Consider the following 18,302-nt stretch of genomic DNA (forward strand, 5'->3'; position numbering starts at 1 on the left):
ATACCCCAAAGTAGAAACTCAACACAACAAAAGTGAATACGTTGGTTATCACTGACACGCAAGTTAGAAAACCTGCGACTTGAAACCTGAACCAAAACTGAGTGAAAGCTGATTTCCAATCAACCTTACAGCATAAACAAGGTTAGAAAATGAGCGAGGAACAGTCAGACTTTCCCAGTTTTGCACCTATGGGCTGTGTCTATCTGCATGTTTGCATCATGGCTCTATATACAGGAAGATCTGGGAGCAACTAAAAATCAGTGAAAACCAGCAGTAACCAGGAGGTATAGACGAGCCATAGTACCACTAATCAGAGCTGCAGTGGTCATCGTCCTAGAATAGCACCACTGACTGCACTGCTTTAACAATCGAGCTCTGAGAAACAGACGGCAGCTGCTTCAGCACAGGGGTTATAAATGGAAATCAGAGTTTCTGTAAAGCTCAGACTGTATAAAAGACGACGCATAACAACAACCTCCAGGCATGACGTCACAGAATCAAACCTGTTCTTGCTTTTTAGCACAAAACTGCAAGATTAAACTTGAAGATGAAACGAAGCCTGATGAATGTTGGGAGCACATTCTTTGGTCAGATGGGACCGAGATACAGCATGTTTGGCATCAACCTGAGCAGGTGAACACATAGTCCTGACAGTGAAGCACGGAGGTGGAAGTATCATGATACAAGGCTGCATAAGTACAGAAATGTCTGAGGGTGTAAAAAAAAAACCTGCTGACAAGACGACTCCTAGTCTGAAGAAGTTTAGCAGAAGAGGAATATCCCAACATAAAACCCTTCCAAAGCACAAAAAAGAAGAAAACCATGACCTGGACAAGTCTGTCGCTTGACTTGAACCCAGTAGAGCATCTTTGAGGTATTTTACAGACAAAGGTGGAGCAACACAACCGTTAAAGCAAACAACAGCTGAGTAAAGATCTAAACATCTGCTTCACTATGAGGATTGAGTCCAGTGTCAAAAATAAAGATGCACATACAAAGAATTGACAAATATATAGGTTCAAATCTCAGTAGTTGAGTTTTGTTGCATTGAACTTCTATTGCGAGGCCCCTATTTTTAATATCGTAAATACAAGCTGTTTTTTTTTTTATTTGACATACTCATCTGTTCAACTTACATGTAATCTGTTTACTGTAAGATGACACAATGTTGATTTATTTGACATTTAAGTGATTTGCAATGACTTCTATAGTTTTCTGCACCTTCAGTTCAACACAAAAAACACAACTCTGACCAGTGAGGCCTCAGCAAATCCTCCCGGCCTCAGATTTCATTAACAGTTGCGGTGTCACCGACGTGCAATAAGAACAACAGAGGAACAGGCTTCCACGTGTCTCAGAAGCCGAGGTGTTAATTAAACGCGAGACTTTGAGGTGTTTGTGTGCGAGCGGCGACTTACCTACAGTACTGGGCTAGCGGGAGGACGTAGCATCTGTCTTCTATGCAGGCCACACTATTTTCATCCTGATGCCGAGAGGCGAAAATCTCATTCTGAAAGCGACAGTGTCACATCATGGTAAGTGTTTCCCGTCGTGCAGAGCGACGGCTGAGAAAACGACAACACTTTTCGCCTGCGTTTCTACTTCACGTGCCACCAACGGGCTGCAAATAGGAGTGAATTTTCCGACACTGACGCCGGTGCCCTTCCCCGTTCTTGGTTTTGTGCTAGACTGAGGTCGCGGAGATATCATCATTTTTGGCATTGTGGTAACACTGAAAGGCTAACCAACTATCAACAGCTCCGGGGCTGCTGGGAGAGAGATAATGATGTCTCCGGCAACAGTCAGTCAGTAAATATTTCTGCACAGACAAGCGCTTTTGTTTTCCTCCTCGCGCATTGTTTTCCTACATATACACACACACAGGATACCGTGTAATTTTACTATTACAGCAACAAAAAAACATGTGATACAAGTAGAAAAAAAAAACATCTTTCCTCCCACATTCAAACACATCGGAGCCAAGCATAACCTATAATGTGAAAGCAATGTGCTGAAGTGTGCGTCTGATTAAGACAGCAGACATCTGTAATCTATTTAACTCACTGTGCTCGGCTCGTCTCGACTGTGACTGTGTTTAGGATGAAAACGTGACATTGAGAGACAGACAGGAGGAGAAAAAAAGCAATCTGAAAGATATAAGTCTTTGGGTTTTAGAATTAAAACTGCTGTGAATGAATGCATTTTATGTTTTGAATATATTCACTACAGCTGAAAGAGAATTCAATGTGTTTTGTTTTATTTTTCTTTAATCCCTCAAGGCCCAAAACCTGCCAGGTGGTATAAAAGACGTGTTCTCTATAAAAAAAACCACACAAAAAGACACATTTATAAAAGCCAGAAAAGGTTAAAAACAGAGAAAATCATTGGATTCATAACTATTCAACAGTCCTTGAACATACCTTGTGTGACTTCTTAAAAGGCTCTTTTATAGACTTGCTTTTATGGGAAGTTTAGATTTATTTAGTTTTAGTGCTCGACTCCGTGTTTAGGTTCTACTCACCTGTTTATTTTAAATGTTCTCTCTTCTTTCATTTTCATTTCAGCTGTCCAGCTCTTTGGTGTGATGTCGTCTTTAATTTGTTAATTCTTTAATCTTTGATTTTTTTAAATCTTCAATCTTATTCTTTGGTTTTTAAACAGCCCAGTTCCTTTGTTTGATATGCGTCCTATTCTAGCTAATTATTCATTCTATTATTTATGTTATGTGACTGCTCTGCCTTGTTTCCCTTATGTCCTGTTGATTGTCTGTGTTTGAATGTTTTGACCCTCAAAGCATCTTGTAAACGCTGTTCTTAAAGCTGCTATATAAATAAAGTTATTATTATTATTATGTGTGGTTCCGTCAAAAAAATAAACCACCTCTAAGCTTAAAATTGTGATATATCCTAAAAATCACAGATAAATTGTTTAAAGGTTCTGTAAAAAAAACAAAAAAAACAATGATTATTCAGCTGAACTGCAGGCAGTGTTTACACCAAGGGCTCATCAGCTCATCATCAAGCTCTGCAGAAGCCTGATAACGATCCTGATCATTTTAATCAGGTGTGTTGGAAGAGGAAAACATGCAGGACTGTGGCCCTGGAGGACCAGGATTGGACACCCCTGGTGTAAACACTGCCTGCAGTTCAGCTGAATAATCATTGTTTTTTTTGTTTTTTTTACAGAACCTTTAAACAATTTATTTGTGATTTTTATGATATATCACAATTTTAAGCTTAGAGGTGGTTTATTTTTTTGACGGAACCACACATAATAATAATAATAATAACTTTATTTATATAGCAGCTTTAAGAACAGCGTTTACAAGATGCTTTGAGGGTCAAAACATTCAAACACAGACAATCAACAAGACATAAGGGAGACCCCTGGTTTACACGGAGCAGACAGGATGGACACAATGCAGAGATCAAGAGTAAAAATAAAGCATACTTGATGAATAAATTAAACACAGCATGGCTCAAAAATAGTCAACGGAGGACCGAGTTGTTGGAAGAAACACTCTTTCTAGAGTCGACGTGAGACATACAGATAATGTCGACCAGATGAAAAGCTGAACACTCACCTGTCTATATGGTAGTAGAAGCCAATACAGTTTGCAAAATGTTTAGTTCCAGTCAGGCCAGAGACAAATGTTTGTAATGAGTCATATAAATCTGTTTTCTTTGGAAAGCTGCGGCTTGCTAATGCTAACTGAAGTTTCCCAAACCTCGACATGAAGGCAGATAGCATCACCACAAAATCCACATGAATGGAAATGGCGCGTGTTGAAACAAGCCAGAATTCTCTTTTAATTAGTGATCCTATAATGTTGTTTATTATTGAATTTTGCACCTTTGTGCCTCCATAAAAGATTGGAACAACGCTAATTATACGACTGCATTTTAATTAATCTTTTTCATTCTGTTTGGTTTGTTCCTCCCGACTGTTTGTTTGCTCTTCTGTGTGCCTGAACAACTGTCATCTACCCCAGTGGGAGAAATTAATCTTTGCTGCAGTCCGCTCGCTCAGGCCTCACCTCACAGTGTGTGCTGGGATCTCGGCCTCCCTGGGTGTGCTCGGGTCGGTAGTACCAGAAAAGGCTCATCATCAGCTCTCCTGCAGCAGCACACGGACACTCAGGTAAACAACACTGACCATATGTCCGGCCAGCCATCCATCCATGTGCACAAACCTCCTCCTCATCTCCTTCACCTGTTTTGGGGTCCTCCCACAGCGCTGATATCTTGGCAACATATGGGAGGGATTTCTTCCTGGGGCCTGATCGTAGCAGCACGGTGTCTCTGACACGAATCACTTCACCGTCCCTCTCCACGCCTTCATAACATTGCCGCAGGGCCGTCTCATCCTCTCCCTGCGACGCAAACACAATGAGGACAGATGTAATTCTCATTATAAAGACAAAAAGGAATCTGTCACGCAAAGCTGCACGGTCAAAACACAATTATCTTTTCCCTCAAGAGCTTGTCCTTGTGCGAGGCAGACACGCACATGCTCAGGTCTCTACTATACGATCAAGTATACTAGAGAATACTAGTACAGACGTTCAGACAGTCGACCTACCGCGATGAAGACCTCCCTCTCTGTGGGCATCCCAACGGGCCGCCAGCCGTTGGTGGCTCGTCTGCGGCTCACTTTCTTCTGCTTGGTGCCGCTCAGACTCGGCACCGGCGACGGCTGCTTGGCCGTCAGTCTTGTGCGTCCGATGGACAGCGAGCCATTGGAGGGTTTGGTGCTCTGTGGACATTCCTTGGCTAGTTTTAACCGGGCCTGGGGCTGGTCCCGCCCCGACAGCGGGGTCAGCAGGTGGGGTTTGGTCTGAGTGGACGTGGGCACGCTGGATAGAGGGCAGCTGGAGATGGGCATGGAGGGGGGAACCAGGAGAGAGGGGCTGTGTTCACCCTGAGGGGAGGAGTAACCCTCTGGAAGAGCAAAGGGTGAGAGTCAAACCAAATAACACAACCCTCCGCTTACAGATGAATTCTTAAGTGATGAACAGCGTTGTTCCTGCTCTCCTGTCTCACTGCATGCTGCTGTTTAGCAAAGGTTATATAAACTATAAAAAAAAACTGCACGGTTCCCCTGTGACTCTGCTTAAAAACTTATGTTATCTTATTTATCAGTCCAACTATATATAAAACACATTTGTTACAGAAAACAACAGGTCTGTGGCTCCTTATCAAGATAAAGTCAAGCCCTCCAGCTATAAACGCTTTCAAAGCTCAAGCCAACAAAAACAACATAAAACATCGATGGTCACACTTGTTGGGCTTCACAACTCCGCTGAGGCAAACAGTTTAATCCTCTGATCCCCCAAAACCAGCCAGCAGGGTTAAAAGGCAAGTTTTGTTTTGTGAATTTAAAAAAAACAAACTCCAAGATCACAACATTTATTGTGGCAAAAAACTCTATGAAAACATTTTATGTGAGTACAGTTAGATTTTTTTAAAAATAGTCAAAAATAAGCATAAAAATTCTGTTTAAACTCTTGAGTCCCAAAACCCACCAGGTGGTTTGAAAGGTGTGTTTCCTTTACAAAAATGACACCATTAGAGGAGAATCTGCACATCTGATGAGACCTTGAACGCATCATGAGTGATGCTGAATAATTTAACTTAACTTAAAGCCACAATACTTTATTAAAATCTCTTTATTCTGCATGTCTCAATTTTAAATATCACCAAAAACAAAGCGTTCGGACCAGACACAGTAAAAAACTAAATATTTTGTACTCAAACGAGAAGCTACGACTGACTCAACTCTGACCGACAGTGATGCAGCAAAAAAAAAAAAATGTACTGAGCATTTGGCTGAGCTGCAGGCAGTGTTTCCACAAAACAGAAAGGAGACGACAAGAGAGTCTGAGAGGAAAACAGAACATGCTGGATCAACAAAATGAGCGCAGCATGGCTCAAAAACAGTAAACAGAGGAGCAAGTTGTTGGAAGACACATTCAGCCTGGTGAAACATGGTTCTGCAGCTGATGAGCAGAATATGTGACAATTCCTAGTTGGTAGAGGTTGAAAAAGGCACTTATTGATTCCAGTTTTCTCTCCTTCTAGACGTGGTGGTGCAAGGCTTTATTACTGCAGTGAAAAACGAACCCACTGTGAGTAAAAATGTGGCAGGAGCAAAGAAACAGGGTCAACCTGTTCATCACATTCTTCAATAACTAAATCATATTTTAAACTCTACAAAAATGTGCGACACGTTGCACATAGGAACATTACCCTACAAAAAAGAATCCCAGTGCATTCACTTTGTAGATGAAAAAACTGACAAACTGCACTGGTTTCTGGAGACATCATCTGTCCCACCTTTACCTTGTTGGTTTACAACCTCAGCTGGACGCAAACGGCTGCATAACATCTTAAATTCAACTGTTTACTGTATTTACAATAACTTTGCCCAGCTTGTATTTGGGTGCTAAATAACGAGGGAAGCAACGGGTAACTGTCAAGTCGACTGTTTATGCACATCCTGATAAAATGGAGAAAAACAACAACAACAAAAAAACTGCTTGGATTTCCTGTTTCAATGAGATGACGCCTGTCCAACTTGTTGGTTTACGAGGAAGGAGAGGCAGGACACAAACGACTGCATGATATCTTAAGTAACCAGTATTGTGCAAGAATAAAACATGAATAATTTGTTTAAACAACTCGTATTTCTGGTGCCAACTAGCAAGTAGCAACACTTAATTGTTTAGCCAAGTTATTGTGCTCATCCCTATAAATAGAGCAAAGAAACGCTAATAAATTGTTTAGAGATAAGATACGATAAGATGACTTTGCTGTCATTATATTCATAATCCAATGAATTTGCGAGCGCCCATCAGTGGATTTAAAATGACAAAACATCCTCATCAAACAGAATCAACCCAACATCACAATCAGAAAAACCGCACGACATAAAAAGCAACATATATGAAACAAAGCAGGTAGAAAAAGTAAAGCGCCATAAACACCAGTGCTGGTTCAGAGGGTCAACAACAAGGGACTCTTTAGTTTTGTCACTTGATTCATGTTCATAAAAACATTTCCATTTTCCACTCACCTGTTTTGATGCTGTGCGTGCATCCAGTGCATCCTGTGCTGAAAGAACACCCCCTGCTGGTGACGGGAGGCATCGCTCTGTAGGTGTAGCCGCTGATCCCGCAGGCTTCACCGTAGCAGGGCGAAGAGTTGCAGTAGGCCGGGTGGGCCAACCCCGACGGGTGAGGAACCTGCCGGCCCATCAGCTTGTTGCCGCTCATACGACTGGGGCACAGGCCGGAGGGGGAAAAGTTCAGAGGTCGCGACGCCAACGAGGCCGAAGTGGTTCCAGTGTGTGTCGGGTGGGCGATGTGGACGTAGTAGCTGGAGAAGCAGTGGTCGGCGGTGCAGAGGCAGGGGTGAGGGCTGAGGGTGAGGGCGGTGTGGGGGTGGGAGTGCGTCAGCGACGGCGAGGTTACGAGGCACTCGCGCTTCACAGGGGTCATAGCCGAGTTCAGCGGCTGGTCGTCGGACTCTCCGTAGGGCTGCTGGCCGAGGAAGAAGGCCAGGCGGTGGCAGTACTCCACGGAGCCCTCCGGGGGGCAGCAGTAGTAAGAGCTCAGTTCGGTCTCCATCTGCTCCTCCTTCACTTGTTTCAGCGGATACGCCAGCATGCTGCGGGACTGGTAGCCGGGTTTGGTGAGTCGGTGGGTGCAGCCGGTCTCCCACTCCACCTTCGGCTCAAAGTCCGCCTTCTTCTTGCAGGCCGAGCAGCCGCTGTGTGGGGGAGGCGCCTCCTTCCCCTTCTGCTTCGGTAAGCGTCCCTTGTGTTGGAGTTTGACCCTGGATTGCTGCTTCGGGGTCGAGTCAGATGTGACGGTGGCGCTGGGGGCAGCTTTTACTCTCTGCTTACTGGTAGCAGAGGAGCTGGTTAGCTTCAGCAGGGCGGCGGCGTTGAGTCCGGCCAGTCGTCTGGGTGCCGGAGCGTCCAGACACTCCTGACTCATCCCCCCGTCACGCCGGGTCACTTTGGCCTTCTTGACCGGCTTAGAGCTTTGGCACAGTTCAAGTTCGTGAGACACTTTACTGACATTTCCCCGTGAAGCCTTCAGACCTGCAGAGACGCCACCTCTGGCTGGATCTGCGTCCAGGGAAGCCCCTCCGTTGGCGGGTTCCTCCTGTCTCCTGGCTTGTTTGGCGGCCGGCTGGGGGTCGGTGGCTCTTTCCAGCAGCAGACTGTTCACTGCTTCAGCGTTGAGAGAAGCCAGTCTGCGCTTACGAGGCTGCAGGACTCCCAACCCGACACACTCGCTGTAACTTGGGCTGCTTGATTTTAATTTGGTTTTTGGTGACGACTTTGCCTCTTTTCTTTCGCTACTTTTCCCCTTTTTGGATTTGGATTTGACAGATGAGTGTCTGCGGCCATCTTTTCCTTCCTTTTCTTTAGAGATGGCCTTTTGTCGAATGCTTTCCTCCAGTCGGGTGAGGAGGACGTGGCAGCTGAGTCCTTCTCCGTCTGAAGCGGCCGCCCGACCTCGCAGAGGATACAGCTTCCTGTCCCGTTTCTTGACCCGCCTCCGGTCCAGCTTTCTGTTCTGATCCGACCTTTCTGCTCGTCCCTTCTTGTCCTTCATCCTCTTGGACGCGTCTTTCTTCTGTTTGACGACCTCACTTATCTTCTTTGTCCTGCCGAATCGTAGCGTGCGCTCAGGCCAGGCGCCGCCCATCGCGCCACCATGTGGCCAAAGATGGCTGCTGTCCCACCACTCGGCACCGCTGTGGCTCTGCCGGAGGGAACCTTTCTGCCTGGCGTGAGTCATCACATGCTTCCCCGCGGGGCCTGGAGGGAAGAGACGGACAAGAGGTCAAAACTCAAGGCTGCCCTGCTTTTAAAAAACAACAAATGGGGTTTTTGGTTTCCGTCAGTGCGTTATTTAGACGTTTTTGTGCATGAAAAGATCAGCAAACCTCCAAACCTCAAAGTTCACACCAAAGGGAGTGATTTAATCTCACAGAGAACACTGGTTCTTATTCGCCTGAACCACCTCATTTAAAGTCCAGACTTTCCTTCCGTTACTTATTTACGTCACCATGCAACACGTTTGCGTAACGCCTACCTTGCAATATAAACTCAGACCCCCAAGTTATCAACACTTTCAAAACATAAAGCAGGGCGGTTTAGTGGTTAGCACAGAAAATGGATGGATACAAAACATAAAGCCCAAATGTTCACACTTGTTGAGCCTCACGGTTGGTTTGAGGCTCGCAAATAAATCCTCTGATCAACAAAGGTTTGAAAGACTTGTTTCACTTTACATATTAAAAAAGAAATAAATCATGTCTCGTGTTTAAATTTGCCAAAAATAACCTGTTTGGACGAGATAGTGTTTAAAAAAAACTAAAGATTCGGTGCTCCTCCACATTCCTCCCACAGAAAAGACGAACCTTCCTGAAACGCCTGCATTAGAAGATCCAGGCTTTTCTTCTGGGACTTATCTACGATGCACCAGAGCCTTTTTGAATTACTCCTATCTATCGGCTAGTTTGGTCTTCAAACAAAACATGAGCAGCTTCCTAAAATACCACACTAGATTGCATAAATTAGTGATTAATAACCGTTTATTCTGAACGCAGCGTGTAGTTGGGCTGCATCAAATGGTGCTTTTTTCCTTCTTAACTTCTCATATTTCAATAAATGTTCAAAAAATATATTAAAAATTAAAGATGAGAGGAAAAAGTCCAAAAGCTGCAAACAGATTTGTGAGTCAGAGCGTTTGTTTTTTTTTTTTTCCTACTTTTGCTGAACAGCTTCTCTTTCAATCAAATGTTCCTCCTTCATCGACACTTTGAAGAAAAAATCTCAAGACAAGAAGGTTTTCAGTGGCTTTCTGTTTCACTTAGTGGTCTCAGTTTTTAGTATTTTATATTTATTTATTTTGGAAAATCATTTTAATTTATTTAACAAATTTTTCTTTTGTCCTGTCTGTCTTTCGTGCACTTTTTTTTTTTTATTGTTCCAACACGTGCAGCACTTTGGTCAACTCAGGCTGTTTTCAAATGTGCTGTAGAAATAAACTTGATTTTATTCGGGTTTGTCTCCTGAATATAAAACTGGATTTAAAGCAGTTTAAACCTGCAGCAGCTCCAACAGTAACCCGCTGCTGACACACTGACGCTTCACCGTTAATAATATAATGATGCACTTATAATAAATTCAAACCAGGAGTTTTACTGCAAACTACATTTTGCTGCTATGTACGTTTACTTAAGTAGGATTTTTCATGCAGAACTTTTACTTTTAATAGAGTATTTTTACATTGCTGTATTGGTTCTTTAATTTAAGGATCTGAATTCTTCTCATTTTATATTTCACTTTAGTTTTTATATATTTTAGGAAACATTTCACTAATATTTTTTGCCTTATTTTATTCACCAACAGGTTGCTCTAAATGCCGTTTCAAAGCCACACTGCTCATTAAAAAGACTAACTCTCTGATATATAAATATCTATATTGCCAAATTGGTCAAATGTGACTGTATATAATAATTTTAATAAACTGAAATCCACCGAGAAACACCCAGAAAGACGCCTGTGGCAGCACTAGATGATGCCGTCAAAAACATTGAACGAAATTTATATACAGTTGAAACCAGACGTTTACACACACTGTATAAAAAGACATAAAACCTTTTTTTTCCTCACTGTTGGACATTAAATCAGACTAAACCTTTCCTGTTTTAGGTCAGTTCGGATTGCCAGAATTATTTCTATTGGCTAAACGGCAGAATAATGAGAGAGAGAATTTTGTAGAGATTTTTTTTTACTACTTTCTTCAAAGTCTGAAGTTTACATCCACTAAGATGCCTTCAAACAATTAGGGAAAGCCCAGATGATGATGTCATGGCTTTAGAAGCTTTTGATTGGTTAATTAACAGCATTTGAGTTAATTGGAGGCACACCTGTGGATGTATTTTAAGGCACACCTCAAACACGCTGCGTCCTTTTGTGACAACATGGAAAATCAATAGGAATCAGCCAAGATATCAGGAAGAGAATCATGGACCTCCACCAGTCCTTGGGTTCAACTTCCACATGCCTGAAGGTTCCACGTTTATCTGTTCAGACAGTTACATCAAGTATAAACACCATGGGGATGTCCAGCCATCATAGTGCTCAGGAAGGAGACGGTTCTGTGTCCCAGAGATGAAGTGTTTTGGTGCAAATCAACCCCAGAACAGAAGCTAAAGACTTTGTGAAGATGCTGCTGAAGCTGCTCAGAGAGTCATTATCCACAGTGGAACCAGTCCTGTACCCACATAAAACAGCCTCACTGTCATTATTCTGCAATTTAGCAAATAGAAATAATTTTTGTAATCCTAACTGACCTAAAACAGGAAAAGTTTAGTCTGAGTTAATGTCAGAGAGTGAGGGAAAAAAAGGTTTTATGTCTTTTTAAACAGTAAACTTCTGGTTTCTACTGTATGTAACAAGTCATACAAAGTGTTGAACATAAATAAATGAAATGTTAGTGTAAAAATAAAGTGTAAAAAGATAACAACCACGATTAAACAGGACGTGGTGGGACCCGCCGCCAAGTGGGTCCTCTTACCCTTATTTCAAAACCTGTTTTTGTTGTCGCGACTTTAAAACGGCACAAAGCTAGAAGGGCTTTTGTGTATCGAGGCACAAAGAAAGTGAAAAACAGCCGCCGAGACGCGAGCACAACAAAGATATCGACTATCTTACATAAGCCTTCAGCGAAGATTTAAACACAACATCTGAGTCAATACGTCGGGAAACTTAATGGCGGAGAAATTCAGCTGAACGCTTTTGTGATCAGACTTAATTCATGCGACGGTGCGGCGACGCTCCGGCTATTGTGTTTGGGATCCTCTCATTATGACGGCTTGTGTGTCGTGTTGTGCTGCGCTCCGTCACTCGTTCGCCGCTGCCTTATCACCTCGTGTGCACACAGCATGCGAGTAACAGCTTGTTAAGGCCAATTGTTCGGGCCTGAAAGGAGAATATCAAAAATCTTCACGGCGGAGCCCGACGGAGGGAAATAAGACAAACAAACATTTCAACATTTTCAATCACTTTAATGTAACGGCTTCGCATTACTCGCCCAAATCTCCACATTAGGGGGAGAATCTTTACATCTACCGTATGATATGATTCCAAGAGCTCACCGGGAAATCATTCAGCAATTAAACTCAATTAGCAGCAAACAGCCAGCTGGAGAGTATTTGTGAAAACGCTCCCTGAGCTCATTGTGAAACATCAACAGAGTGACTCACGGACTGTGTGAGTACAGAGTCAGCGTTCGGGGAGGCGGCACAGCGGCGACCTCCAGGATTTCTACACCGGAGCTCGTAAAACTTTATGATCTAATTGCCTAATGAGACGCTTTCATAAGGAGAAAAGCGTTACATCAGGATTAATCCGGCGCTTCTGGCAGCCGGAGGAGCAGACTACCTGAGAATGATTTCACAACTTTGAACTGGTCTGACCCACTGGAGGAGACTTGTGTACTGGGAGTCGGCTCCAAACTAAAGTCAAAGAAGCTGTCGTTGTTGCTGCATTTTGCTAAAGAGCCCTTATTTAGCTTTTTAGGTCCCTTTCATAGCTGCTTTTTGTGTATTTAACAGGTCTGCAAACTTACTGAGTCCATGCAAAAGGTTTAAAATCTGCTTCCTATCAGCCTGAAACGCCTCATTTCAAGTCCAGGCTTTTCCTAAGTTACTTATCTACGTCACCGTGCACAGAACTGCAGAATGAGACCAACAATTCAGTGTGCAAGTTTAAATTTCACTTAGTTGCATCGGTGCAAGTGTATGATGATGATTATTAGGTTAATTTGGAGATCCTCCTGCCGACATGTAGGGCTACGAAGCTAAATACTGTTTTTAGAAATAGTCGTTTTTCTTTTCTAAAAAATAACCAAACGGAGGAGACCAGGCGTCGGTGCTGCTGCATTTTGCAAAAGAGCACTTATTTAGCTTTTTAGGTCCCTTTCATCGCTGCTTTTGTGTATTTAACAGGTCTGCAAACTTACTGAATCCATGCAAAAGGTTTAAAATCTGCTTCCTATCAGCCTGAAACGCCTCATTTCAAGTCCAGGCTTTTCTTCTGCTACTTATCTACGTCACCGTGCACAGAGCTGCAAACCAAAAATTCAGTGTGCAAGTTGAAATTTCACTTAGTTGCATTTGTGCAAGTGTATGATGATGATTAGGCTGATTTGGAGATCCTCCAGCCGACATGTAGGGCTACGATGCTAAATATTGTGGTTAGAAATAGTTGTTTTTCTTTTCTAAAAAAATAACCAAACGGAGGAGATCAGTTGTCAGTGTTGCTGCGTTTTGCTCAAGAGCCCTTATTTTGCTTTTTAGGTCCCGTTCATTGCTTTTTGTGTATTTAACAGGTCTGCAAACTTACTGAGTCCATGCAAAAGGTTTAAAATTTGTTTCCTATCAGCCTGAAACGCCTCATTTCAAGTCCAGGCTTTTCTTTGGTTACTTATCTACGTCATCGTGCACAGAGCTGCAGACTGAGACCAACAAATCAAGAGTGTGCAAGTTAAAATTTCACTTTAGTTGCATCCGTGCAAGTGTATAATGATTATTATTGGGTTAATTTGTAGACACATACGGCTACGATGCTAAATATCGTGGTTAGAAATAGTTTTTCTTCTTCTTTGACCACATAAATGATCTACAGTTGATTATTTTAACAAACAAAATGAAAACAAAATGGAGGAGGCCGGCTGACAGGAAGAGATCCGACTCCTGATGATAAGAGGAAGAAAATTCGTCCGCGACATTCAATCCCGATGGCGGTGCTCAGGCTGCAACAGTAAACCAACATACCGCGATTTAAGCTTCTTATAATTAAATATAAATACGCAGGACCGTGGTGCTGACGTGTTAAATACACTCTGCTTATAGAAAACAGACAATTCACATAAAATCAGTTAATTTTAGTTTTGGTAAAGCAACATTAAAACATCTTATTTCACTCTTTTTCTTCAGATAATTTTGGATTATCTGAATGAACTGCAGCCTGCACGCGAGGCGTTCAGGGAACATCTGTAAATAGCAGCATCTGTGGATAAGCCGATGCACAACAAGTGAGGAGTTCAGCCTTTTTACAGTTTATATGAGAGACAAGATTTAAATGTTTTGCAAGTGGCTGTCCATGTTTACATCAATGCAAAATGAGGCCAATGCAAAGGTAACATTAGGGCGTGAGGTGGACTCTTGGTCGTGGCGATGCCGAAGCAAAGCTCGGGGAGGAAATCATGTGTCTGGAGCTCTGATGTAGCACATTTGCATAACATCTATCCAGCAGCTAATTTAATGCACCCGCAAACAAGGAATAAGCAGCTTCCTGGCAGTCGCTCCTCCATTATTTGCTTATTTACACTCATCTGTGTGTGTCTGTCGTCAGGCCAGCGGACCAATCAGAGCAGACTTTCAGGAGGCGGGTCTTAAAGAGACAGGAAGTAAAAGAAGCGTTTCAGACAGAAGCTGAGACGAGCTGCAGCTGCAACGTACAATATGAGATAAATAACGTGCTTGTGAGCATTAAAGCACGCAGACATCATCTAATAAAGCACACAAATGCATTTTAAACCTGTGAACGTGCAGAATATGGGCTCTTTAAATAACTCGTTGAAGCCCATAGACGGAAAACACATTCGAAATTTCTCAAAAACTGCAAATTAAGGATAAAAAAAAAGAGAGATTTTATCCTGTAGACATCTGAAGGAAGCTGGACGAACTCAACCAACAGTAACCACAACATGCTGCTCATGTATTCACGCATTAGAGATCCAATAACCTGCGACGACAGATTATTTTCAGTCATGATTAATCACTTTCCTGATTATTTTGGTTTATAAAATGTCAGAAGATGGATGATAAATGTCAAATATCTTGTTTTGTCCACAAACATGTTCCAGTAAACCTCAAGAACATCGTTAAAAACCTGGAAATGTGCATAAAACGGGCTCCAAAAACCTTGAAAACAGCTCTTTCCACATCACGCAGCTCAACAACCAAGATGGAAATTCACGCTGGAATCACCAGTTGATAGTTCTGATGTCATAAATCATCTAAATAATCAGCTTCATGTGATTTATTACGTTGCAAATACCAGCTTTTTTGTGTGTTTACCTGCAATTAATTGAGGCTAATAAGGCTGCGGGTCGATTAAAACTCAGCGACTCGTGTGTGATGTCGTCCATCTACAGATAAATGATCAACCGAAGGTCTGATTTAACGTGTTCTTAAACGCATCCTTGCCAATGAGACGCTTTAAACTGGTCTGAAAGTGTAACTAACGGATTCCACGCCACAAAAAAAACAAAACAAAACACACAGCAGACAAAATTAGAAAATGTTCCATCACTCAACGTTCCTTTTGAAAATCAAATGAAGCTTCTTTTTTTTTTCCAGCTCACAACAGCTCCTTGTCTTACACCATTACTTTCCGTAATTAGCCATAATGAGATAATGAAATCCTCCCCCCCTTTAAAGACAACTGACATGCATATTTACAGCTTGTTCTCTCTGAACTGTGGAAAGAAAAGATGCCGGATTGGAGATCTAAACAATCCTCTCATTGATTAAAATCGGTTCATCACGAGGAAAACAAAAAAACTGTTTTCCAGTTTATTCTGTGTGAATCCTCGGCGTCTGTTCGGATCAGTTCTGAGATGCAGGTTTCCTCTGCAGGCCGGAGACTTCAGCCCGACTCCAACATGTTGGATTCTGTCTGACTGGGCTCGAGCAGCGGGGAGGCGGTGCCGAGTCTCGCAGCGTGTGAGCGATTCTGGCAATAACCGAAATAATTCTAGCTGCAGGGGTTAACGAGAATCAAACCGCAACCCCAGCTTCAAATGAAATTACGCAAACAGCTTTAATGCCTTCAAACCAAAAAAAAAATAATGCAGCGATTCTTCAGCAGCTAATGGAGGAAAAACTCTGATTCCTTCTTGTTTGTGCGTTTTTTTTGTGACGTCACACGGCGACAAACTCCACGTCTGATGAGTGTCGGGGCTGAAATCCAACACCTGAGCTGCTTTTGCTTCATTTTTAAGAAAAACTTGATCTGAGCCGCCTCAATAATCCAAGTCCAGATCTGTGCGTTACCTCAAAAGCACTTCTGAGTGGTGTTTCTAAGCCGTGAGGGCAATTTTTTTTCCAGCAGAGAAAGGTGGAGGAACACTGGAAGGAATAACCTGCAAGATATTATCTGCAGCGTTCCGGCCAAACGGCAATTTGTGTTCTTTAAACACAGTCAGGGCTGCTGATCCTCAGGAAGCAATTTCACATTTACGGGAAGATCAATGACCCCGCGCTCCGGCTCTAATTGGTTAGAAAACAGATCATCAGTTCCTCTCGCGGCGATTAGACGCACCAGGATACATTTTTTTACGATGAGACTCGCAGGAAACGCTGTGCGGGAGGGAAAAAAAAAAAAACAGCAACTCAAATGGATTTAAATGATGATTCGACGACGGGCGCGACGTGCAAACGGGCAGAAAATACAGCAGACTGAAGGACGAACGCCACGAACGTCACAGCAAGCGGCGACCACAGGAGCAAACAGAGAATAATACATGAAATACGACAACAACAAGCCACAGATTTCAGCGTTTCAGCCTCGTGGATGCCAAAGTTTGGGTTAAAAGGCTTCACAAGATGATGAAAAACAGAAAAAAGAACCAATCTGACATCAGAAAAGGCTTTTTATGCTGTCAAAGCATCAATAAATGGTTTAAAAAACATCATATTAGACTGTGTTTGTTGATGATTTAATCCAGAACTGACACATAAACACACAAAACTGCACCGTGAGAATCCTATCTCGTTATAAATCCTGTTTGCTGCATTTTTAAGTAACTTTTACGTACATTTGCATCTATTTCTAATTAGTTTATGTGATTTATGTGTGTTTTGTGATGTGAAAGTTGCTAGAAAGAACTCTATCTTTCTAATTTTGACAATAATCTTTACTCATATCACACATTATAAAACCCGGGGCTTCACTAGTGAGCAAAATAAGAACAGAAACCTCATCAGGATTTATAGACAGACAGAAGTGTAACGCTAAACTGACTCCGTGCTGAAGAAGAACAAACACGATCAAACAAAACAAGTTTTTAAAAAAAGGAAGTAAAAAGTGGCAGAGCCGACCGAAGACGTAAAAGTTTGGAGACGGAACGTGAAGACAGCTTTAAAAGTGATGAGTAAAAGATTAAAATCCTCCTTAAACACACTGGGAGCTGAGTTCTGGACGATCCGGAGCTGATCCACTGCGTTTAGCTTAAACGCTTCCAGAACCAGGAAGGTTTAATTAATGATGTTTACAATAGAAATGCAAATTAATGAGTCATATTTTTAGTTTAATAGCATGTGACAGTTTGCTGACGAGCGTTGATAAATCAGATAAAACTCCTCTGATGCACAATAAGTCCAGTAAACGCTGAACAGAGGAGTCAGAACGGAGCTTTTTCTTTCTAAACTATTCATCTTAGACATTATTTTACATAAAAAGACAACTAAGTAAGATATTTAAGGCAGTTTCTGAATAAAGAGCAGCTACATTATACGACTGAACCACAATATTTTTGCAGCTAAACGATGAGAAAAGTTAAAACCACCTTCATGTGAGGATAAATTAAAAACACTAAATACTCTCTAATCACCTCCGTTTGGTCTCTAGTTTGTCGCTTTTTCACAAAAATACCAAATATTTCCACCTCTTCCAGCATCTAAACATCTTTCTAATGTTAAATCTGAGGAATCGTTTCTGATTTGAGCTTCTTTCTTCTTTCGCTCCTCTACATTTCAGAACAGAGCGACACAAAGTGTAGCTTTAGCATCAAGGCAGCGACGTCACAGTCGAATCATAGGAGGTGAAAAAAAGTGCAAATGAACATAAAACCATCGTGCAAAAGCTTCACAGCTGCTTGACACAAGAAGAAAACTCACGTTTTCCACGACTGATCTGCCTGATAGAACAACATTTAGCCTAATTTAAAGGTTCTTGGTGTTTTATTTAAAAGAGTGTCGACATGGGAAAAAGAATCTAATCACTCGTCTGTTGCTTCTTCGTGTGAGAGCCGAATATTTTCCTCTTTTGCAGCATCTGAACATCTTCCTAATCTGAGAAATCACCTATTTTGTTAGACATCTCACAGCTAGTAGTGTGCTTCAGTACAATCTGAGGTGTTTCTACTTCATCTAAGTGCAAAGTTTAAGCTTTTCTCTTCTTCAGCTCCACTTTATTTCAAAATAAGG

General features: G+C 42.2%; 1 protein-coding gene across 1 annotated transcript in view; it reads right to left on the minus strand.

The window, feature by feature from the left end:
• The window catches only part of LOC103359912 (bromo adjacent homology domain-containing 1 protein-like), a 52,443-nt gene that overhangs the window by 6,631 nt on the left and 27,510 nt on the right, over positions 1-18,302 (minus strand). Inside the window, exons 2-6 of the mRNA XM_008285477.1 lie at positions 7,075-8,832; positions 4,582-4,940; positions 4,213-4,372; positions 4,037-4,116; positions 1,419-1,510 (exon numbers count right to left, since the gene is read on the minus strand). Coding sequence (XP_008283699.1) covers positions 1,419-1,510; positions 4,037-4,116; positions 4,213-4,372; positions 4,582-4,940; positions 7,075-8,812 — 2,429 coding nt within the window. The 5' untranslated portion in view covers positions 8,813-8,832. The remainder of the gene's footprint in view (positions 1-1,418; positions 1,511-4,036; positions 4,117-4,212; positions 4,373-4,581; positions 4,941-7,074; positions 8,833-18,302) is intronic.

Source organism: Stegastes partitus, unplaced genomic scaffold (assembly GCF_000690725.1).
Source record: "Stegastes partitus isolate 25-593 unplaced genomic scaffold, Stegastes_partitus-1.0.2 Scaffold403, whole genome shotgun sequence".
In the NCBI taxonomy this organism is placed as follows: Eukaryota; Metazoa; Chordata; class Actinopteri; family Pomacentridae; genus Stegastes; species Stegastes partitus.